Raw genomic sequence first — 25,284 nt, forward strand, 5'->3', positions numbered from 1 at the left:
TTCACTGTTTTGTTTTTAAAAAAATCTTTTGCCATGGAACCACAGCAGTTCTTTCTTCTAATAGAAACTGACAAGACATAAAAGACCAAACTATTTGATGAGCACACACAATGACTAGAAATAGATAAAGACAGTGAAAAGACTTAGTTTAGCTCTGAGAAACTGTCTGAAAAATAAAATCCTGTATTAACAAGTGCAAAACAAACCAAAAAAAGAAACTCCAAACATTAAAACACAGTGTATAAAATGGTGTGAGAAATTTAAGTCACCAGACAGCCTTTTAGTCAATAAAAAGCTGTATAGGATGTGTCCTTGTTTGGATAGTGGCCCGTCGGTTGAGTTTTACCCAGAAGGCTTTTGGAGGAGTGAACAGAGGGCAAAAAGGTCCAGTCTTTTGGGTCTGACTGCCATATGGGTGGGCCTGCTGTGTGCCTGTAGAAGGAGATGGATCAGGTCTCTTATTCCTCATTGGTGGAATTATCTTCAAAATTTGTTATGCCTCCAAAGCCCAGTTCTGTTGAATTCTGTGCTGCTGAGACAGTGAGTACTGTATGTAAGAGAATTAATACAAGAACACACAGTTTGAGTCTGCTGTTACACAGTCTGGATGCTGATGAAACTGTGAGTGATGTCCGGTGACACATCATTGAGTCACTTGTTTTTATAGTCCCTTTGGATTGGTTATCGGATAAGAGTCCCCATCTGACATCACAGCATTCTGGTTCTGCATTGGTTGGGTAATTGTCATAGAGCCCTGCATGAAAGAAAAAGAGCAACATATTAATAGTCTTTTATAAAGAAAAGAAAAATGGATATAACCTTCCTGGTAGTCAAATATAATGTATAAATATTTAGAATCTATGGCTGTGATTACATTGCTTCTCTTGTGTCAGAAGTCATTCCAGACAATCTAAGTGGAAAAGCAGCATATATTAAGATTAATTAATGGTAATAACATTAGCAAATATTTAACAAAAGCTTCTCTGAACAAATTTACCAGAGAATTTTGTTCTATACTAAGCATTATTTGACAATCAGTTTTTCCCAGAAATTTGGGACTTATAGTATATATGTCTTAATTTTCAAACTATTATAAAAGGTTTTCAGATAAATCAACATTCAGCAGTATCTAAAATGTACTTGAAATGTCATGAAAAACCAACTACAGCTACACTTCCAAATATGTTATCATCAGTTGGTTCATCAATCATTCTCCACAGAGTTTGCCTTCCTTAACTAATTACAGTGTCTTCCAACTCTTGCAGCCATATCTCCCTATAATAACCCTTCTAAAAAAATAATTCACATATTCTCAGCCTGGTATCTTTCAGAGATCCTGGACCGCAACTCCCCAAATTGCCAATCAAAAAATATTATTTTCTTCCTAGCATTTTTCCACAAGTGGAGGTCCACATTTTCGGATCACCTAAGGATTGATCCATTGGTAGCCACAGGAATTGACCAACTGGCTTGTTTACCTGAGCCTTAATGAAAATAAGAAATTCATAACTATTCCCCCAAACCATAAATATCTAAATGAAACTTACTTATGGACACTTGGAACAACTTTTTGTCCTCGATCATGCTCCCCAATTCTGTGATTTTTACAATTTCCTTTCTTGCCTCATGATACTATTACAAAACACCTTTCAATACTTTCACTTTGAAGCATCTTATTGTTTGGTGAGTCACAGATTCATAATAGAGGTTCTTTTGTAACAGATTCAGTCCTGATTACTTTACTTAGGAACTATAGCGGTGAAAGACCTCCACTTCCAACTTGAATGCTTCCCATTCACAACTCAAATGTAATTTGTTATGCATGAAATGCTTGCTGTTCTCCACTAGATGTCCCCAGTCACCTATTCTAAATAACAAAATACATCCGCAATAGCCCATGCATGGTTCCCAGAATTTAAAGCATAAACAAGAAATCTCTACAATGCTTTGTACGTTTTATAAGTAGAATAATGCTGATTGGCTCCAAGGAACATGTGACATCTATGTTTTGTTGTTTGTTGTCTAAATTCAGGAAGCAGCTTTAATTTGAAATATAATACTTGGGTCTAAGTCAAGATTCTGCAAAGACAGAATCTTACTCAAGGCAGAGGCTGTGGTTTGATACTCCTTTGCTTGGTGTCCCTTCCTCTTTTTTGGGGGGGGGGTTATCTAGTCTAGAGGCTCCAAATAAATAGGATCAAGAGTCTCCAGGTCACTTTCCTCATTGATCACTTTCACCAGCTAAATGATGAATTCATTAACAACACAGAGAAACAGTTAAGACTACCACATCTTAGATGATCACCAAAAGACAGCAAGACCGGTCCTCACACTTATGACCATCCTCACATTTATGCCCGTGCAGCTTTCTTAACAACCATGTCACTCATTTCACAACTGCTTCTCTTCACCATGGTGACAAGATAGGGCAAAAACGTAAAATGTGAGGACAGTCGTAAGTTCGAGGACTGGTCAAAAGTGCGAGGACCAGTCAAAAATAACTTTTTCAGCCCTCTGAGTAGTCCATATGCACAAAAGGACTACCCAGAGGGCTGAAAAAAGTGATTTCTGACTGGGCCTCGCACTTTTGACCAGTCCTCACACTTATGACCATCCTCACATTTATGCCCGTGCAACTTTCTTAACAACCATGTCACTCATTTCACAACTGCTTCTCTTCACCATGGTGACAAGATAGGGCAAAAACGTAAAATGTGAGGACAGTCGTAAGTTCAAAGACTGGACAAAAGTGCAAGGACCAGTCAGAAATAACTTTTTCAGCCCTCTGAGTAGTCCATATGCATAAAAGGATACAGCAATAGAGAGGGATGAAAGAAGGGAAGGGAAATTAGAGTAGGAGGGAGGGTAAGAGAGGGAGGAAGAGAGGAGGAGAAGGAAAAAGGAAGAGGAAGTAGGGAGGAGAAGAAGAGGGGGAGGAAGAGAAAGTAAGAAGGAAAGAAAAGAGAGAGGTGGTAGGTTTGAGGAGAGAGATTGCCGTACAATAAAAAAGATGAAAGGGAAGAAAGCCAACCCCAAACAAATATAAAGATATTAAGATAAAGAATGAATTGTTAAACTTTAAAGAATAAAAGAGAACAAATATGAATAAATAACAATAATTAGAAACACACATACAAACATACAATGTATTTTCTTTGAACAGTGTATTTGGCCGGTTCACAAATTTAAACAGTGTTTAGTCATTTCAATTAAATTTACAATTTCTATATTTCCTTTTTGCCATATTTATTCCTCATCTATTTTTGTAAAAAACCAAGATTACCCTTCATCCTCATCTCTAATCTTAATCAAATTCAATTTTTCCCTTCTATTCTATATTATACCCCTTCCCATTGTCATCTATTTTTATATCCATCCTCACATTGGTTAATTATGTAATATTACAGTTGTTTAATATGAATTCAACATTTTAATATAAATCAATTAGTTATATAACTACCTTTTTTGTATATTAATCAATATGAACATGAATATTCCAATTATTTCCATGCAATCCAATTTCTTATAAATCCATTAATTATATTTAGCAATAATAATAAACCAAATAATTTCCCCCATATATTCCTCCAAACCACAACTTAACCATTTCTGCTTTCAACACAATATACAATTAATAGTATCTCAATTATTACAATTCCCTAGTTAAATAGAGCTTTTTTTCTTTTGTGTTTTAAAATCTCTTTTTCCCTAAATTTCCCGTTGTTTGCACCTACCTTTTTTGGTGAGGAAAAAGAAAAGAAATCTGCCTGCCTAATTTTCCAACGTGCAAAGCCAACAGCCTGCTTTACTTTCTCTTTCGTTTTTCAGTATAGCTAGGGGGAAAAAAATCAGCACTCTTTGCAAGCAAGGAGCAGAGCCGTGAGCAAAACAGCTGAGAGCAAATCAGCTGGGGGTCGGGAGCCGATCTAAGCAAGGGCTAATTAGCCTCTGCTGAAGCTCCGGGGCCAATAAAATTACAAAAAAACCACCGAACCCTTTGTTAAATTGCTGGCTCCCCCGCCCCTCGCCCACCACTATTTATTGGCAATAAATAGTGGTGTGGAGGGGCAGGGCAAGCCAGCTATTTAACAAAGGGCTCGGCTGCACCACTGGCTCTAGGGCGGCCCTTTGAAGCCCCGCGGCAAGAATTTGAAGTTTTTTTTCCCTCTAGCCATTGGAGGCAGCAATAGATGGGGAGTGGGCGGGGTAAGCGAACGGCAGGCGATCCAACAGAGCAGAGAGTGAGGGTGAGTGAAGGCGGGGAAGCTGCTTTCTCCATCCTGCTCTCTTGCGTCCGGAGCCCACGTGGATCCCAGGCAGCGGAACTCAGGCTAGGGAAGGGGTGGGCAATTGTGGCTCTTTTACAACCTGTGGACTTCAACTCCCAGAATTCCTGAGACAGCCAAGCTGGATCAGGAATTCTGGAAGTTGAAGTCCACAGGTTGTAAAAGAGCCACAATTGCCCACCCCTGGCTACGGTAGGCTGGCACCGCGCGGGTGGGAGGCGAGGGGCGGGCGAGCCAGCAATTTAACAAAGGGTTCGGCCGAACCCCCTAGAACCCCCAGAATCCCACCACTGTGTAGGCCCCTCTTGATCTTGAGGCCCTAGGCTGAAGCCCAGTTAGCCTATAGGAAAATCCGGCCCTGAAAACAGTGGGTTACTTTTGGTTCACATACATTAAATTCTGTATTGCAAACTTTTTGTCTGTGTGTTTAAGATCTAACATTAAAGGAAAATATTTTTAAAATAATTAAAACCAGAGTTTTAATGCCCAAATTAATGGCATTCACAACCATCCTATTAGGGATTTGCTATATGAGAAATAAATAGTAATAGGGAAAAAAGGTTGCATTTTGAAACAGCAAGTGCATTTTATCATCTTTAGGATTTTATCTATTCCAAATAAAAAGGAGAAGAGTTTTCTCTCTACCAAGCAGGGCATTATAGCAATCTGAGATTTGTTTGAGATATTTTGTTGTTCTCATTCTGCAGAAATTCAGAAAAGGTAAATAGCTCACTAGCCATTCACAGTAACAGAGTTAGAAGGGACCTTTGAGGTTATGTAGTCCAGCCCCCTGCTCACACAGGAGACCTGTATGAGGGATTCGAACCGCTGAACTGCCGACCTTTCTGATCGACAAGCTCAGTGTCTTAGCCACTGAGCCACCTAGTCAAGCTCAAGTTCAGAGTTTTAGGGTCTTTCACAAATCGGAACCATTGGAGACAATGATATCTGGGACAATAAAGTAGTGGTATAATCTGGACAATGTTTTGAATTATATTCATTTCTACCCTCTGATATTATCAACAGAGAAGCTGATGTCCTGTTCAAAGACACTAATATGAACAATATCAAGAAAAATAGCATTCCTGATAAAGAGTCACCCGTGTTCTGATAATCAAGTTTGCCTTCAATCAAGCTATATGATTTGTGAGTTGGGACTAGGAATTACTACAAAAAGAACATCTTTGAGGTTTCACAGACTGCAAATGCATAATTCCTTTTTTATTTATGGATTTCTATCCTGTCTTTGACTTTGCATTATTTCACAATATATGTCAACCCGGAAATGTATTGTTTGACTAGGATTTTTATTAATTTAATACACTAATAAACATATATATGGGTTAGAATGGGTTAGTATGGATTATTTAATAAAATTATTTTGCTCATAAATCAACCATTTATCATTTAACACCTAGGCCAGCATTTTCCAAAGGGCATTTTCCAGATATATTAGGTGATATTCCCATCTCCTAAGCCATCCAAATATCATAGTATTGGGGATCATGGAATTTATAGATGGCATTAGATTTGAAGAGCTGAAGAAGCTTCTTGGATGAGAAGCAAAACATCTTCAAAGAAAAACCAGAAAGTCCAGTTGCCCCTTGAAAAAGCACCTTTGGGACAACCATGACCTGGATGACTGAGAATCTCCATAGACATTTAGATATGAAGAGGTTAAAGTTATCATTGCTGGTCAAAGTGCAGTCTTTCTTTCTTTCTCTTATCTTTATCTGTTCAGTTGCCTAGTCAGCAAACCATAATAATGCCAAAATATTACATTTTTGTGTAACATGTATAACATAATCACCAAAAATCTGTGAATATGTTCTTTTTTTTTTTTTAATTTGATTTATATGCCGCCCTTCTCCGGAGACTCAGGGCGGCTTACAATGCGTTAAGCAATAGCCTTCATACTTTTGTATATTTATACAAAGTCATCTTATTGCCCCCACAAACTGGGTCCTCAATTTACCTACCTTAGAAAGTATGGAAGGCTGAGTCAACCTTGAGCCTGGGGAGATTCGAACTTGCAGTAATTGCAGGCAGCTGAATGTTAATAACAGACTATTAGTCTGCTGCGCCACCAGGCTCTTTTTAAGGTTCTTGTGTCAGGACATATGATACAAATTCTAACTTGTGGAAAATGTGTGATTGAAAATCAGTACACATCAGTACACATCAGTTAGCATTGATCCCCTGTGATCCTCTGTGGATGGGCCAGTGCTCCTAGATTTCTGAGCATTTATATGAGATTCCCCTGCATGATACCATAGTATCCGGGGTGAAAATTTTGGACCCTTTTGTTTAGTGAAGGTTGAATGCTTGGATTGACTAACATTACTAACTTTAACCCTCTTGCTTCCCTGGGCAGACCAGAAGGAAGAGGCATGATGCCCAGGCCACAAAATGTTTAATATTCCTGTTAATTCCAAAATATTTTTATGAAGACCCAGAAACACAGTATTAGCATATAAAATTCCCTACTCAAAAAATCCCAGTTGATCTTTAAAAATGAAGAATTTATTCGCACGGCATATTCATATTTAATTTGTCGTGATATTGTAGGCATATATCAAAATTAATAGTCACGTCAAAAGCAAGAATGAGAATGGATGCTTCATATTCAATAATTATTCTCTCAGAAGTATTAAACCACACCCTAGAATTTCTATTGTCCATATTCATGTGTATGCACGCACAAGCATGTATGCATGTTTAAATCAGTATTAGCTCTTGGTGACTGCTTGGACTAGGCCCTGCAAGCTTTCTTGCCAAGGGTTTTCAGAAGTGATTTATCAGTGTCTTCTTCCTAGGGCTGAGAGAGAAGGATTGGCCCAAGGTCACCCAGCTGGCTTTGTGCCAGACATGAGACTAAAACTCAGTATCTGGTTTCTAGCTTGATGCCTTAACCCAGGGGTGTCAAACTCAAGGTCCGTGGGCCGGATCCAACCTGTGGGGTGCTTAGATCTGACCTGTGGGGCTGCTTTGGAAACAGAGAAGGACCAGTCCAGGGTGCCTCTGCCAACGAAAATGGAGCTTGGGAGGGCTGCACACTGCAACCCTTTGTCAGTGAAAACGGAGCTCGAGAGGGCCGTTTCAGCTTCGACAGCCTCCTGCAAACGTCTGCCAACGAAAACGGAGCTTGGGAGGGCCGTTTCAGCTTTGACAGCCTCCTGCAAACCTCTGCCAGCGAAAACGGAGCTTGGGAGGGCCGTTTCAGCTGCGACAGTCTCCTGCAACCCTCTGCCAGCGAAAACAGGGAGAGCTGTGCACGGCCCTCTCAAGCTCTGTTTTCGCTGGCAGAGGGTTCAGGCCACCACAGGTGCCCTGACATGTTACATTGAATTGGCCATGGCCCCATGCTCCCCCCTGAGCATGGGGGGAGCATGGGGAGCAGCAAAAACAACCCTGATGTGGCCCTCAATGAAATCGAGTTTGACACCCCTGCTTTAACCACTACACCAATAGGCTTCATATTTGTTCTTTCAATATTTCAGTTTGTTGACACATTTGTAAGCTCTGGGGATGTAGTTGGACCAGATACACAGTATGCAATTTAGGATGGAAGAAATTCAGTAAAACTCAGATTCACACAGGAAGTATTTTCTGTAGAACTGCCTAGTATTTTTAGGCTACAGTTACTGAGGTGATTCTAGCATTGGTTGCACAGCTGATGCGACCAACCGGGCATGGTGATATTCCAAAGGTACGTCTTTTGAAAGTGAATCATGCTTTTTCATTGTGCACATTGAGTTTTACATCTTAGCCTCCATCAACAGCACAGGAAGTTTCATTTTAACAAGCCCTTAAAAATATTGTCCAAGCTGAGGGATTCTGTACAGGTAACATAAATAGGAAGTGCTTGAGAACATGAAGTGGAATTATCTTCCGAAACGATATAAAAAGAGAACAAATAAAGTGAATTGGTATCTAAGGCAGATGAGTCATGCCTAAGTAGACATGAGGAGGAGGGGAAGTGGAAAAGAGAGAAGGCAACAATGGACGCTCTTGAGGATTACAGAGCAACAGCATCATTCTTGTGGAATATATAATGGAGAAGGAGGCCTTGAGTGGAAAGTGGAAGGGAATTCTTAATTATATGTGGCCCTCAGGCTTAAGAAAATGGCTCCGATAGGGGTGTTAGAAACAGCTGCTGAAATCTGCCATACCTGTACAGATGAAACTGGATAATCCTCCATAGATGACATCATCATTGTCTGGTAATATAAATGGACACCTTGTCTGAACTTCCAAACAGTATTGCTTGCAAGGAATTGTGTTGTTGCAATGAGACTGTGTGACTTCAAAATACTGGGAACAGAGCCAGGCTTTGTAGACAGTCTAAAGGAGAAGAAAAAGAAAGACAGGAAGGAAAGTAAAGAATCAGATTAATTGACAAGACAAAGCAGCATCAGTAGAATCGTTCTTATTGTTCTGTTCTTATCTATCACACTTTAAAAGCTTTTCAGTAAAATAAGGCAGGAATCCTTTGGATAACACATCCTTTTCCAGAAAGTGAAATTCTATGCCTTCTATCATGACTTAGTCTGCCTTTGGCTTACTAACTCCAAGACTTAGAATGTAAAATGCAGAGGACTCATTCATATTCTGTCTGCATGGGAAGGAGATTAGTGAAATTTTTATAATACTTGCACTTTCTACCAATATACTGGCTCAGTATAAACAAAGCAGAGCTTATCCTCATTCCAACAGCCCAAAACTGCTGGTTCATATCAGGATATTGAGAGATGCTTATACTGCCCCAGACCAAGCTTGCTTGAGTGCTTTTATTGTGTAATTACTTCATTGACAGAATTTTACCGAGAAGGCAAGTTAAGCCCTAGCTTTCCATCTATAACCTTCTTGTGTTTTTTCTGCCATTTCTTTAGGCTCTTTTCTTATCACCAAAAAATCCATTATGAAGGAAAAGATTGTGCAATGCCTTGCGATTGATAGCTCTGCCTCCATCTGTGTCAAATTCAAATTGCAATGTCCTTTGTTTCCTTCACAGAGATCTGAATTACCCAGGTTCCTTTTTGCTACCTCTTCCCTACGGTTGGTGTTATATTTCAGAGATCTATTCCAGGCATTTGTCAGCCACACCAAAAAAGTAATTATTAAGAGACATCAGCTAACCCTCCAAACAAATTGCAACTTTTACCAACTTGCCAAAATTATTAAAATGGTTTGCATCAATAAAGCTGTTCTTTTTATACATGGGCATGGAAGTCATTTGCAAAATTAAGAAACCTGAGAGATTTTTCTGGGAGGCAAATTAGAGGCAGAGAAAGAAACTGAAGGTTCCAGTTAAAGGAACTATGTTACTTCCACATTGCCCTTCCATTCCCCACCCCACCTGCCCTTTTTATTTCCAAACAGTGGACTAGCATATGCTATCTCTATCATCTTGCTAGCACATTTTCTAATAGTAATAACTACCTTGATGAAAAACCCTTTAATCAGAAAATAATATGTCCGTAGAACCAATGCAGTTTGTGCCACACTCTTCCTCTAAATTACATTAGTAATTGCAACAAAGAAACAGTGCTACTAGGTTTTCATGATACAACCCTACCTTGGTCTAAGAGCAGCCAAAGATGTCTGAAAGGCAAATCCTTAGAACCGTATTTATCGGTTGTTTCTGACAACCGAGCTGTGGCTGACCCGCTTCCCCAGATTTTTGGCCATTAGAAATTCTCTTCATGTATTCCAAGGGATTTGGGCAATTAGTATCCTGCCAGTAGGATGCAGAAGATTCCAAAAAGGTTCTGAATTTGCCTGCCAAATGATCTGATGGTAGTGAAGGAGGGATTGTTTCCAGCAAACATATTCCAATCCAGATCACCCTTTCTGAACCCCCACATTTCCACTACTCTTTCTCCAGTTTAAGAGGGCTGTAAATCAAACTGCCTTAAAATGTGGCATCCATAGTGGAGCTAACTAGGAAATATCTGAGTGGAAAGTAAAGAAATGAAGGAGCTAGGATTTTATATAGCAACAGCAGAGAAGAAAAGGCCCACTTGGCTGACTCCTGGTACCTCTCATAAATCCTCTTTGTTTAGACATCCATCTTTTCTGCCCTTTTATTCTGCAAATAATTCCTTGAATGAGTAGATCCAAAGTCCACAATCTACCAAGAAGCATGGAAAATATTTAAACCTTAAAAGATTTAATAAATACCATTGACAGGTAAAACAGTTACCTCTGCCTGTAACAGTTTTACTGTGTAAAGTTAAGTCACAGATATTCACAGAAGGTGGTGCTAGTTACCTCCTAGTTGATCTAGTCTAAAACAGTTAAAAGAATAGAGCACAGGTATTTAGATCTCCTACATAAATATACAACATTTTAATTACTGGAACATCCAAATCAAACAAGGTTATAAATTGTTGCTTATAAACATACCATTGCATTTCATATCCAAGATTCTAATTCCCAATATTTCAAGTCATAGCATTTCTTATAGCTATGTAAATCTGCTCTTTAATAACTAATTTATATATATTGATATAGAAATTCATTGTGTTTGCATTGACTAAAGATTTAGAATGTCCTACACTCTGATTGTGGCCCTATCCAAGTGTTATAGTCCTCCACATGCCTATGGATACAAGGTAAATTGGTGGTGGGAGATGAATTTTCTGTAAAGTGCCCAATGTACTAGCCTTAAGACTGTACCTTTTTCCCTTCGGTGCAAAAAACTGTGAGAATCCTTTGTGTTCACTTAATATACTCATAACATTCCTGCTACTACCTTTTTATTCCAATGTCCTTGTATACAAATCCAGAGCTATATGTCTGTGTGACAGCCTAATCATCCTTGCATAAACTGATGACTTTCCATATTTTGTTAAATTTTGTCTCTCCTTCGCAGGGTGCTCACTAACACCTGTTGGCTTTTTGTGTACTGTACCTGTCCATAAAAGCCTATGAAGAGCCAAGAATTATTAAAAGACTGTGTCAAGCAATGAGCTAAAGTTTGATTGCGATTTGCTCTTATATTTTATGTTTAGAAAAGCTGCTTGAAGTTTGTTTTTATTTTAAATGGCAGAACATAAAGAATTAAATAAATGAAAACTTTGTGTAATAAAAGATAAAGCACAATTGTAAATGTATAAAAAAAGTAGATTTTAATTAAAAGACAAAATAGTTCACCCAATAAATAGGATAAGGTCCCCTTAAACAGTCTGGAAAAAGATAATTTCTTTCCTAGCATGCTAATAACAACAATTTAAGTATTTTTCTAGGCGTTTCTTCTACCACGAAATATAAAAGAACAATTACAGAACAGGCTTTTCTCTTTTTAGTTGTGGCTTTTCCCAATCAAACAAAGGAAACAAAAAGTAAAGGCTTAGAATTCAGTTGCTTGGAGTTTTCAGGACAATTTCCTAGAAACTCTGTGCCATTTAAATGGATTTTATTTTTATCTGTTCTAGTTTTTTGTCAGTTAATTTATAGAGCTATCTTCTGTTTATTTATAGTGGCAACAGATAGTAACAAAGTTGCTAGGCAACCATTAAAAAAACAATATTCCTAAACTGTGATTCCTGACTACTTTCCCTTGGATTTTAAAAGTCGTTATATTTTGAAGGGAAAATATTAGCACTAGAAGTATTTGCTTAATGAAAAATTATATGTTGCTGTTATTTTTAATTATTTACACATAAAAGTGAAAGTGCTACTGTTTCATTTTTTGAATAATCTTTTTTTTATTATACAGAGTCCAAAACATAGTTTTATATCCTTTTGATTTTTCAGTGCTTTTAATCTTATTTTATCCTGTAGATAAAATACAAATATGAAATAGACTTTTCCTGTTAAATTGGACTCCACCATAGCAAATAGTAGCAAACAAAGCAAAATGCTAAATGGGTTAGAAATCCCACTAGCAAATAGGTGATAGTGCTAATTCCACAGTTGCCATCTTCTCAATGTTGGGTTTCTTTACTTGTTTTATTTCTAATATATGAAATTCTTACTGAAATGCTTTGTCATTGCTAAGCAGATACTACTTATTTCAATGTCATCTATAGAAAAACTGGATTTCCTTAATGTCCCTGGTAATTTCAGTGTGAGAAGATAATTCTCATAATTGTGATATTATTACTTGTGCATTTTCACTTTGATATACTTAAATTTCTATTCTGAACTATTCTAACTTTCTCCACCCTTTCAGTGTGTTAAACTGCAACTTTTGGCAATCTTCCCATTCTGATCATAACTGATAAACATACCAGGGTTTTTACTTTCTCATTACCGCTTACAATTACTGATTTTTCATAGATTTGCCAGGTTTTTCTTGATAGTTTCTAGATTCAGTTGGTGGGGTCAAAAAGCACAATGCTCATGTGTAAGTGGAAACATAAGAAATAATACACATAACAAAATGGTGGACCTTTGATCATGCCAGCATGACTTTTTCTTGACCATGCCATGTAGACATCATCCCTGAACCTGGCAATTCCCAGTTGATGTCAATCTCAGATGATATCAGATGTACATATCGTATGTATGACTTTTGGATTTGGGTCTTTACATGCATTTTGGTTGGGCAATGGGACATGGCCAATGAAAGGGATAAGGAAAGACAGCATGTTGCAGTACTGTACAGTTCCTTCATATACAGTATTCCTGCTAAATACTGATATGAGCTATAACCTAATCCGGAAAGCTTTAAATCAATATTCTTTATAAAATAAAGATAATTTGCCCTAGAAATATAACATCCAGCATTGTTGATAGTTTCAGACATCTCATTACCTTACAGCAGTTAAAAAAAAACATGCCATAACATTTTTGTTTGTTAGCAGAAATATGGTAGAATTTCATTTAATAAAAATATAAAAGCCACAATAATAAATAACATAAAAACAAAAATACTAACAGTGGCAAAGGGAAGATAAAAAATGCCCCCCTCAGCAATGGAACCAGTTCTCCAGCCCCAGATCTGGCATCATAACCTGTTTTGAGGGCCTGGTTCAGAAGGGATGGGGCTGATTTCACAGGGAAATTTCCTGCCAATTTATAGAATTATGGATTTCTCTCAGCTTCCTGCCTCAGTTGTTCACTCTCTTTGCAACATTGGCATAAAAATTATAAGAAGATACATAACAATATCAGGCACATACATTACGACATACAGAGGCAACCATATGATCAAAGAAAATCACAGTAAAGAACAACATTATTATTAATACATTATAATCAGACAATTAGTAGTGAATTTATTTTTTAAAAGACAATTGTGTTTTTGAAAAAATGTAGAAATACACTGGGAATGAGACAAAACAGGAAGAAAGAAAAAAGAAAAATGAATGGAAGACAAAAAGTAATGGTCAATTATCAAGGAATAAAAATAAATGGCTAGAAAAATATTTTATGAGCAAAGCTCAGTAATGCATAAGCCATCTAGAGTTACTTTAGTGATTGAGATGCATACAAAAAGATTAATCAAACAATGCCCCATCAATTTGCTATTTTCCTTTGTTTTTTGCACAGCCTTCACTACTGATAATATTCTAGAAAACTAAAGAAACAAAAGGGAATCATGATTTAATGACATCCAGATTCAGAATTAACCTATTCAATCTACCCCAGGAAAACCTGTTTTGTATTACTGTCATCTTCTTTAATTTAATTTAATTTATTTAATTTTATTTTGAATTTGTATACCGCCCTTCTCCCTGAGGACTCAGGGCGGTGAACAGCCAAGTAAAAACATCAAGTACAAATATTAAAATACAGTTAAAATATACATATATAAATTTGGCCCCATTAATTAAAAACAATAAACAAAACACTTAAAAACACTTAAAAAAATTTAGGAACTTGGGTTGGTTAAATCTAATGCACAACCATAATTCAGAACTGATTGTTATTCCCATGCCAAGTTTTTCTTTAATTTGCCATTTTAGAATAATGAAGAACTCATAAATATTTTACAGGTTTCAGTATTCTAGTGGGAAAATACCATGTTTTATCTGAAGTTTTGAGGTGTTAATGCTTTTATTTTAAGCAATCAGTTCTCTCAATTTCTCATGTGCTGACATGTTACTGGTGATGTTGACAGCTGTCTAAGTGGCTCAGACTGAAGAATAGCTGTTGCATCTCTCCAAACATAATTGGCAACATAAGCTTATTACGTTTTATTGTCATATTTTGTTATGCTTAATTCAACCTTGCCTAGTAGATACTATCAGAATGTATCTTGGCATTGCAATCCACAGAATATTGAACTAACATGGACTCTGGTCACACTGGTTTGGAGTTGTGACCTCCAACACTTTGAATTGGCCGCACTGTTCATTAGGATTGTCTTAAATAACAGTACATTTATAACATCACTTGCAACATTTTCCACCTAAGGTAAGATTTTATTACAAATTATTACAAAATGAATCAAAATATTCAGTAGACACACTCCATTATTAAATCAAAACAAAGTCAAAGGACAACACATTAATTTTACCATCTCTCATGTTATTATTCATTCATGTTATGAGAATAAGAACACCTGATTATTAGCCATGTTAATACAGTTAACACAGAAATATAAATCAAAAGCTTTGGAAGCCTACAATAATCTATGGTGATGGCAAAATGATACCTGACAAATGGTATCAACACACAAAAGCTGCATATAAAACCTTCTGTGACAAGATCTGATGCAAATACATAAGTCTGGCCCAAAGATTTCAAGTTGGTTTTGTGTCTAGTGCAACATTTATAACTCACAAACTTCTACTTCTAGCCCAGTGTCTTTAACCATTACATCAGATTGGTTCTTGCAGTCCCAAGCAATGTTCGGCTTCCCATTTACTCAAACTCAAGTTGCCAGTTTAATTTAGTGATTTTTCCTTCCCAATGGATGTGTGCATATATCATATTTATATATGAGTACATGGATGCATGTCTTTGTCCATGAATTTGAATTCAGACCCTCACATATGCCAACTAGGACTGTGAATGTTACAAGAATATTTCAGAAGAAATTCTCCGCAAGCATTTCTTGCATAAACATGATCTTTGCTATATATTAAATTATCTAATTTAGCCTAAAAAAGGACAATTCTTTAAGATCTTAATCTTAATTCATGGATTCATTAGACTAGTGGTATCTCTTTCTGCCTCTTTTGCCATTTGAAAAGTCATGCTTGTGAGTAGCAAAGAGGAATTATGCTTGTGCATCACACAAGGGGGTGAAGAATGGAAGTAAAAGGGAGAAATTCACAACTGGATGGAGATGGGTAAGAGACAGGGACTGAGCTGAGAGCAAAGAAAAAGGCAGATATAAAATGAGGAGGAAGAGAAAGAGGAAAAAAAGAAATCTGAAGATGGGAGGAACAAAAGAAGGCAAGAAATTGTTTAGATGTTAGATACAGGATTAAACTAACCAGACAGAGCCCACTTGCTCCTGAAGATCTGCTAATCTTGACTAACCTTCAGAGACATCTGAACTTTTCAGGAACCATTTTGCAGTTATTTGTTCCTCCTCATGTAAGTTAAAATAAATTGAGCTTCCTGTCAAATATCATAGCACAAAGCATAGCATGATAAAGGGTAGCTGAATATCTACATATGTTGTTCCTTTGTTATTTATTACAGTTTTTCTTTAAATAGTTGTTAAAGGCAGTTTTTAAACTGCTTTTTGTTGGATCCTGATTTCTACTTTCAATTCTTAATCTTATTATGATCCAAATAATAAAAACTACATAGCAATATTTTGCATATATTCCTTTTTGAATTGGTAGTTCAATATAATCCTATTATATCAAACAGAATGGAATAGCAATATAATGCAACATTAAAATAAATAGTGTTCCTAATTACAAAAGGAAAAAAAAAGCCTGGAACATTATATAACAAACAGATAATTTTTAAAAATTGATCAATTTGCCACATTGCTCATAAAGCCCAACCAACTTTAAAAACATAAAAATATGTTAATTTTCCTGTGTAATATTTATAATATAGAGAGAGTACATTTTAAAGTAATAAAGTAATAAACTGTTGTAAAATGTGCTCCAATGACCATGGGATGCTGCAAACTGTAAATGCAGCATGCTGCAGGGTGTCCAAAGTGGAGACAAGTGAACAAGGGACAACCATCGGAACTTCAGATCTGAGTTGTAAGTTTCCTTTTTCAGGTAACTTGTAACTTTGAAGGGTTGCTAAGTACCCATTTGTAAGCTGAAGACTGTCCGTATTTATAAGGAGAAAATAGGCAATCATCCTAGAGAATGTGAACATCAGTGCTCTTGTTGTTTAACTTTCTTCCAGATTAATGTACTGTGATGTGTTCTTATGATTTACTTTTAACCATTCATGCTTCCTGAATACCAATTCTCAAATTCGAGTCAGGGCTATGTTGACTTCATGTCATACTGACTCTATAAGGGACAATTCAAAGACACTCTAAATACGGAGAATCAGACTACTTTCATATTTCCTCTTCCTTTATCTGCCTCTCTTCTCTATTTATAGCTGTTAAAACATGACAAGGCAAGGTTGTAAAAGGGACTGTATGTCAAACTACAAGGGTAGAAAGAGGCCTTCAGAGAATTCACATTGAGTCTTGGTTTCTAATGTGGAATTGTTGCCTATCCAAACTATGATGTACCATCTATGGGCTTGATTCAAGTCATTGATAGTTGTAGAAAATCCATTTCACGGAACTGCATGGCAAAGAAATCTGACAGACTTTTTAAAACAGGATTTGGGTGGGAGGAGGGAGAGAAAAAAACTGTAATAAAGACTTTAAAGGGGAAGTCAGATTCAAATGTAGCCAATCTGAAGAATTTATTGCATTAAAATCTATACACTACATTAAATGAAGCCATTATAGTGAATACATATTATGTTCAGGGCATTTGTTATGGATTTCCTGCTGTTTTATTGATAGGCTACTGTTAGTTTAACACAGAAATATTTGGGATTCAGTGTTACTGGATATAAATGATTCTTATAGATTATAATTATTATTATTGAATTATTAGATGCTGTAATAAAACATTCACCAAATTATATGATCTCTTAAAATTAGATTAAAGAGTTTATTACTATCCTAATTTAACAGATGATCTTTGGAGTTTGGCACTTACTTAAATTTCATGAAAAATGATTTTCTCATCAGCAATAACCAACAACATTTCTAACCACAATGCCAGTGAACTCAATACTATATCTGATTATTAATGCTATTGCTTTTGTGTATGGATAAAATCTGACGCACAAGGCTAGCTGTCAACTTGCAAAGCTTTCAAGTTGCCATGAGCAGGAGGGAGGGACAACTGAAGTGAATTCCATACATTCTTTCTGACCGCAATCAGAAGGAGGGTGTTAGGTTTCATAGCCAGCCAAAGTGGTTAATTGGAGAATGTGATTTATGACATGGCCAGAGAGGAGGGGAGAGACAGGGTCATAGGGGAACGTAAATCTACGTGGGATCAGTCCTGACTGGACTTGACACTAGCATTGATAATAGTTGAAAAAAATCTTGAGGCCTCCATATGCCATTTGTCTTAAGTTATATGACTTCTATAAACAAGTATAAAGAAGCTACTGATGATTACCCTAAAATGACAAACCTGAGCAAAATTTAGTTAGGCTTATCTTTTTTTTTTTCTTGGATTTTGTCAATCCTATTTTTTTTTCTTGAATACTGACATATATGATATACAGGATGACATTTTTCTTGATTGCCATATATATATGATGTACTATGTTGTGACTGGTTTTAATTGTTTTATGGTTATTCTATGCACAGAGCCACTTGATTGAAATGGGCAGCTATAGAAATTGAATAAGTAAATAAATTAATGGGGCGGGGAAGATAACTATAGAAGGCATTGCACTGCCACGGAAAAGACCTTATCATTTCCTTCCTGGGTACACCAGGTCTTAATTAAAAAGTTCATTGGAAATCCAAATCCTGTAATTGGAGTAATTAAACTCCAAAGTGATTAAAAGTCTCCACACCTATAAAATCCTTATCAAATGAATGGGACATTGAGAGCCACCCAGGAGCTTCATAGTGGAATGGCACCCTGGAACAGCGCTCTTAGCAAATAATTGGGGCTAAGATGCTCAACAAAATAAAATATACTCTTTATTTAAGTGTATTTTGTATCTTGGAGTAATCATAATTAGCCGGGAAGGGTTTTGTTTAATCGGACTGTTATACTTATTTACACTTATAAGTAGAAAGTGTACATTTACACCGGTGGTGAAATCTAAAATTTGTTACTACCAGTTCTGTGGGCGTGGCTTGGGGGGGGTAATGTGACTGGGTGGGCATGGCCAATTTTTTTTTTTTTACTTTTAAAACCATTTTTTCTACAACCTCTTCGGCAAAGAGGTTGTAAAAAAATAATTTCAAAAGGCTCTGACGATCCCAGCTGAGTTGCCTGATCGGCAGAGGCTTTTTTTCTTTTAAATGCCTCTGCCGATCAGGCAACTCAGCTTGGATCATCAGAGGCATTTAAAAGAAAAAAAGGGTTTTTTTTCTTTTAAATGCCTCTGATGATCCAAGCTGAGTTGCCTAATGGGCAGAGGCTTTTAAAAGAAAAAAACCCCTTTTTTTTCTTTTAAATGCCTCTGATGATCCAAGCTGAGTTGCCTGATCGGCAGAGGCTTTTTTTCTTTTAAAAGCCTTTGACGATCCCAGCTGAGCCGTGTGATCATCAGAGGCTTTTTTTTTTTTTTTTTACTTTTAAAAGCATTTTTTCGGCTGAAGACGTTGTAGAAAAAATGCTTTTAAAAGTAAAAAAAAAAAAGCCTCTGATGATTGTGCAGCTCAGCTGGGCATGGGGGGGGGGAGGGATTTTTGCTACCGATTCTCCGAACCACCCGCCTCCATCGCTACTGGATCAGGCGATCCGGTCCGAACTGGGAGCATTTCACCCCTGATTTACACCTATAAGAAATCATTAAGAGCTTGACTTTAATTCCAAGGAGTTATACAGTATGTGGGACAATCACTTGAGAACATAATCCTGTCTTAATTTTTAAGACTAGGTAGGACCTTTAGCTTGAATTCATGCCAGAAACACTTGAGATGCCACCTGAATGAACAGACCTTTTCCAAAGGTCCCATTTCTCCCAATTCAGCTAATATTCTTGATAAATATCTGAATTAGTTGTAAAACTAGAAAGTAGAAACATCCAGAGGAAATTAAACCAAAAGAAATAGACTACAACACTTTCCTTCACCTATAATAATGGCAATAAATAGTTAATAAAAGAGATAATCTCCATACACAAACACACCGTTCACAAATCCTATTCAATTCGCAAAACTTACCGTATTTTTAATCAGGATCATATGAAATATTTCTAGAAAGAATTCAGTCTCCAAGGATTTTATATAGGCAATTCATATTAATTTCTTTTAATTTTTTTTTATATATGTACTGGTCACCCTAAGGAAAATACGTGAAGAACTAAGCAATGATAGAAAATGCATTATAATGCCTTTGCTTATTTTCTAATACTGTTTCTAACAATTCAGAAGCATTCAATATACATGTATAGTTAGCAAGAATAAATATGAAATAAAACTAATTTGAAAATAATTCAAAACTTAATAAAGACAGCCTTTAAATACATTAATAAGACAGAAATTATCCTTCAGCAATAAAAAAAGAATGTGTTTGATGTAAGAAAGTGAATAATTCCGTATTCGGGAACCAAGATTTTATTTAATACTATTGCTTCTATATAGTGTTAATGGTATAGAGCTTCAGTTTCATTGCATCTAAGTGCTAATTAACAATATTGGAATAATCTAAAACTATGGACTTGAGACATAGTTCTAATAATTAAAAATTATTCTAAAACAGATTAGGCCATTTGTTTCTTTTTTCTCTTTCCCTTCTTGACAAATTTAATAACTGCCTATTAGTCTCTGGCTGGAATGTGAAAAAAAACCTTAAAATCCCAGGCTGTTTAAAGTACATTAGTCTATCTCTGAAGCGAGGTTAGAAAGTTTAGAAATGAATAACACTGTGAAAGAGCAATATTTAGATATCTGTAAATGCACATGTACATTTATTGAAAAAACTACATTTAGTTACAATCTTTAAAATACCTCTAGGAAGTGGTAGAACTCATTCAATAATAAATTTGGACACTATTTTTAATGGGGTGAGGGTGCTGTACTTATTATTGCTGATATGCTGATAATATTTAAAACTCAAATAATTCTTTGTGCATATTTTTCTTTATACCGGTTGGGTAAATAAGCACAAAGAACATAGTACCAAAAGTTTGCAAAAAGTATTTTCCCATCTCATATGAATAAAAATTCAAGAGAGGAAATTTACTTATATAATTAAATTTTTAGATGTATATCCCATCTTTCCTCCAAGAGCTCAAGGAGTTATCCTCCAATGTTTTTTCACAACAATCCTGCAAGATAAATTGCAATGAAAGTAGCTGCTCCAGTCACTAGTAAACTTCCACAAGTGAGAATGAAGTTAAATCTGAGTTTTCTCATTTTCTATATCCACTACATTACAGCGGTGTGTGCATTGTAGACCTGCATATTAATAGGTGTGGATCCTAGATCTCTAGGCTCTGAAAATAGGCGGAGTTGGGCTTTGATAGTACAATATATGTACTGTATCAGATTCTATTAGGGAATTCCATGATTGTTGGCTAGACTATCATGTAGATTACATGATTGTACATTACATGACTATACGCTAGACTACATTAATTGATTGTAGGCTTTAAATTAAAACTTAATTTAAGTTTTAATGAGGGGAAGATGACCAATCTTTAGGATCTTTAGGACTTAATCCCAAGCATAAATCCAAAGACAACCAATTAAACAAGTGTCAACCCTGAAGGTGACCTGGCCAAAGCCATCTTGGAGCTTCAGAGTTGAGGTAAAGAATGATGGGAAGGAAGAAAAACTTAGATATAAATTAGAAGATACAGGAAGCATGGCCAGGGTCAAATATGATATTGTTGCCATTACTGAAACTTGGTGGATGAAACTCACAACTGGAATGTATTGATGGAAGGATATAAACTGTTGAAAAGAACAGACCCAACAAAAGAGGAGGTAGAGTTGCACTATATGTAAAATATCACTACATCTCTACAGAAATGTATAAAACCAAGGATGAAAGCTTATGCTAGAATGCTTATGGGTTAATATAAAAGGAAAAAAGAATAACATTGCCATAGGTGTATACTACAGGCTACCTAACCAAGCAGAAGAAATAGCTTTTGCTAATCAGTTAACAAACATATATAGGAAACACGACCAATAGTAATGGGGGACTTTAACTATCCTGTCATCAACTGGGAGACAAATTCTGCATCTAATGGGAGATTCCTGACTAACCTAACTGACAACTTTGTCATCCAAAGGGTAGAGAGAGAACTAGAGGAACAGCTATAGTGGACTAATTCTTACTGACAGAGAAAAATGATAGAGGGGGTTGAACTTGCAAGAACTTTGGGGGAGAGCATCTATGAAAAAGAAAAATAAGAAATCCAAGAAGAAACCAACATGGTTACACAAAAAACTCTCTGATAAACTGAAAGATAAAAAGGATAAGTACAAAAAAAATGAAAAAAGGGACACATAACTAAGGAAGAATACCAGCAAATAGCCTAAATCTGCAAAAATGAAGTCAGGAAAGTTATGACTCAGAATGAACAAAGACTTGCAAGGAATGTCAGAAATATTTTTTTAGAAAGTTCCTTTCAATATATAAAAAGCAAGAAAAAAATCAAAGAAATAATCAGTCATCTAATGGGAGAAGATGGCAAGGAAGTGATGGACAGCAGGGAGAAAGTAGAGCTGCTTTATTCATTCTTTGCATCACACAAAAAGAAAAAATAGCCCAATCTACCAAAAACATAACAATTAAAGACAGATTAGAAATTCAAATTAAAATAGGCAAGAAAATGTTAAGATAACACCTGTCCACTGTAGATGAGTTCAAATTACCAGGACCTAATGGATTACATCCCAGAGTTCTGAAGGAGATGGCAGATGTGATCTTAGGACCATTAAACCCTATCTTCCAAAGATCCTGGAACACCTGTTAACTACCAGAGGACTGGAAAAGAGCTGATGTGGTTGGGGGGGGTACAGATCCAAGAAACTACAGAACAATTAGCCTGATATCAATACCTGGGAAGATCCTGGAAAAGATAATCAAGCAACAGATCTGAGAACACCTTGAAGCAAGCAAAGATAACCAGAAGACAACATGGTTTGTCAAAAACAGATCATGCCAAATAAAACTTATTTCATTTTTTAACAAAGTGAGTAAATTAATGGACCAATAAAATGCTATAGACATAGTATACTTGGATATCTAAGGCATTTGATGAAGTAGACCACAATCTACTTCTTTGTAAGCTAGAAAAAAGTTGGTATAGACAGCATCACAACCAGATGGATTTCTAACTGGCTGACAAACTGCACTTAATGTGTACTCCTTAATGGAACTACATCTACATGGAGGGAAGTAAGCAGTGGGGTACCCAAGGTCCTGTAATATCATTTGACTTTTTATAACATTAAGCTCAGGTTTTTAAACCTGAGTATTAAGTCTAGAAAGTCCTTCCCTCAATTCCTTATGTTGCCATGTGTAGCAAAATCCACACCACATTTTATATTGATATTAACGCTGATGCAAATAGAACTTTCCTGTTTCTCAAGAGATTCTGTACCTCAGCTGTGCTATGGTAATGTGCTCAGAAGCTTATGTGCATAATGAGAAGAGTCAGAAATAGCAGGAGAATATTTCAAGAACCCATTTGTTAGTGCAAATTCTTAAAACAATGCTGAATCTTTTATTTTCTGAATGTGGAATACTGGTATAACTGTTGATATAAACAGCATATACAACATTAATTACTTCCTCTGGGTAGATTGTCCATAGAGTGCATATGGTTTTCTAACTTCCTACAAAATTAAATATTAAGTATATGATAAGGATTGATGGGGATACAGAATAAATAAATATTACCTATTTTTCAGTTTTTCCCTGTGGCTGGAAAATAAATGCATTGTCTTCCAATGGTGAAATAGGAAAAGTATATTAAATAATATTTCCTCACTTGAATGCATATGCCTGATGGTACATTGCTAACAAATTGATAGTTATCACTTTAAAAAAAAAAAAAACCCTTCAAAATATAATTTCATTTTGGGAGGGAGAAGATGATATTTTCTTTTGCCAGTTAATCTATTAATTCTCATAATCATTTGGCATCTACCATATTTCAATAGATGTTGAATTTTGCTGCAACCCAATTCTGCTCAGATTTATATAACCACTAAACCATTCTATAACAAGTCTCAAACAATCTTCTCCAGCCTCGTGCCTGCAGATATGGTGAGTCTCTAATTTCCACAATTTCCAGCTATCTATACACCAAAGGAACTATAATAGGAAATCTGGTCTAAAATATTCATGAGCCAACTAAGTCACTATATAAGGACAGGATACATCCCTATTACCGTAACTTGTGACAAACAAGTAAGTATCTGTAGAGTTAAACCAACCGACCCCACTTGATAAAATTGCATTTTATATAACAATATTCTTGATACACAAATAGTACGTGATCATATCAGAGGATTTCATTCTATTATAAAAACTAAAAGTAGTTATTAAATTGGCACGCAATCTCACACTTTGCTGGGCATTATCTTTTAAACTAAAAACCTTACATATGGAGTTCATGTATGTGATATAACAAAATATGTACAAGCTGTCAGGGTCTACATTTGAGAAAGGATTTGTGAGGGCAAAAAATGAATGTCAGTTTACTCATGTGATATATAAAGTGAGAATATAACAAGCTAAAAGTTAAAACAACTATAATCAACTATTATGTGATCAGTCATCTTGAAGCAATGCCTCTTATCAGGCCCGGTGGGGATTTCATGAGCATATCATTTTGGTTTCCTCAGACTTTTATTAGTAATAGATGTTGTTGATTTCATAGTTTATTGATATTTATGACTTTGATTTTTTGTGCGTGTACAGCTAAATCTGCCCATTTGAATGTCTGGATAAAATCTATTGTTGTTCATTCTTTAAAACTTCCATCTTATTAGTTACTGGGGATTGTTCCCATCGAGCTTCATTTAAATAAACATTGTCTTCATTTTACCTTTTCTTCCCTCAAAACTGTCAAAACTTTTATTTTTTGGTTTCTGCATTTGCAAATGCAGATTTCTGTGGGAACGAAATAACCTCCTTTGATAACACTGGGCTGTGTCAGCACAAAGGAACTGAACTGCTGACATCTTATTTGCATTTGGCTCACCAAGACAACAGACAGAATAAATGCAGGAACCTGAAAAACTGCCCTTGAGAGGCAAATCAATTCCCCATTTCTCTTCTTTAAAAATTTTCAGTAGCAACCAAAGAAATTGCAATTGTAAACCCATAGATTATCTTTCTCCTGCTGTTTATTTATGCCTTATTCTAATATTTCACTTACCACAAGCACCAACTATGCGTGTCTATAGGTGGGTTATAAGTATTTCCTATTATTTCTTTACATCCTGCCTTTTCTTCCATTTAAGTATACATTATACACCCACTTCCTGCCCCCCTTTTGTCCTACAGCAATCATCATGTGAGTTAAGTTGTGCTGAGAGAGAGAGAGTGACTGGCTGAAAGTCATCACCTGGTGGACTTCCAGTGCTAAGGAGTGGCCTTGAACCTAGACATCCCCTACATTAATCATCTGTAGCTCAACCTCCTAAAAACCTGAATCAAAAGAAATGTTAAACAATCTCTTAAATTATAATGAGGCCACTACAACATCAGCTCCAATGTCATGTTGTTCTTTTACCTGGCCTGCATCATGAAAAAACCAGAATGTGCTACTCATGTTAAGTCAATCCATGGGGATATTTGCAAAAAGTTCCCCATTCAGAATGTAATTATCTGTACAGATTTAGACTTACCTGGAATATCAATTTAGGTTGTCTATTCATAGCCTTATACAC

The 25,284-nt window shown here is 36.1% G+C and overlaps 1 protein-coding gene across 1 annotated transcript in view; it reads right to left on the reverse strand.

Moving 5' to 3' along the window:
* Window positions 1–185: 185 nt before the first annotated feature.
* Window positions 186–25,284, reverse strand: part of NALF1 (NALCN channel auxiliary factor 1) — a 434,878-nt gene continuing 409,779 nt past the window's right edge. Inside the window, exons 2-3 of the mRNA XM_070943130.1 lie at window positions 8,459–8,630; window positions 186–754 (exon numbers count right to left, since the gene is read on the reverse strand). Of these exons, the coding sequence (XP_070799231.1) occupies window positions 459–754; window positions 8,459–8,630 (468 nt within the window). The 3' untranslated portion in view covers window positions 186–458. The remainder of the gene's footprint in view (window positions 755–8,458; window positions 8,631–25,284) is intronic.

This window comes from Pituophis catenifer, unplaced genomic scaffold (assembly GCF_029215685.1).
Source record: "Pituophis catenifer annectens isolate HBS135680 unplaced genomic scaffold, rPitCat1.0.hap2 SCAF_4, whole genome shotgun sequence".
NCBI classification, from domain to species: domain Eukaryota; kingdom Metazoa; phylum Chordata; class Lepidosauria; order Squamata; family Colubridae; genus Pituophis; species Pituophis catenifer.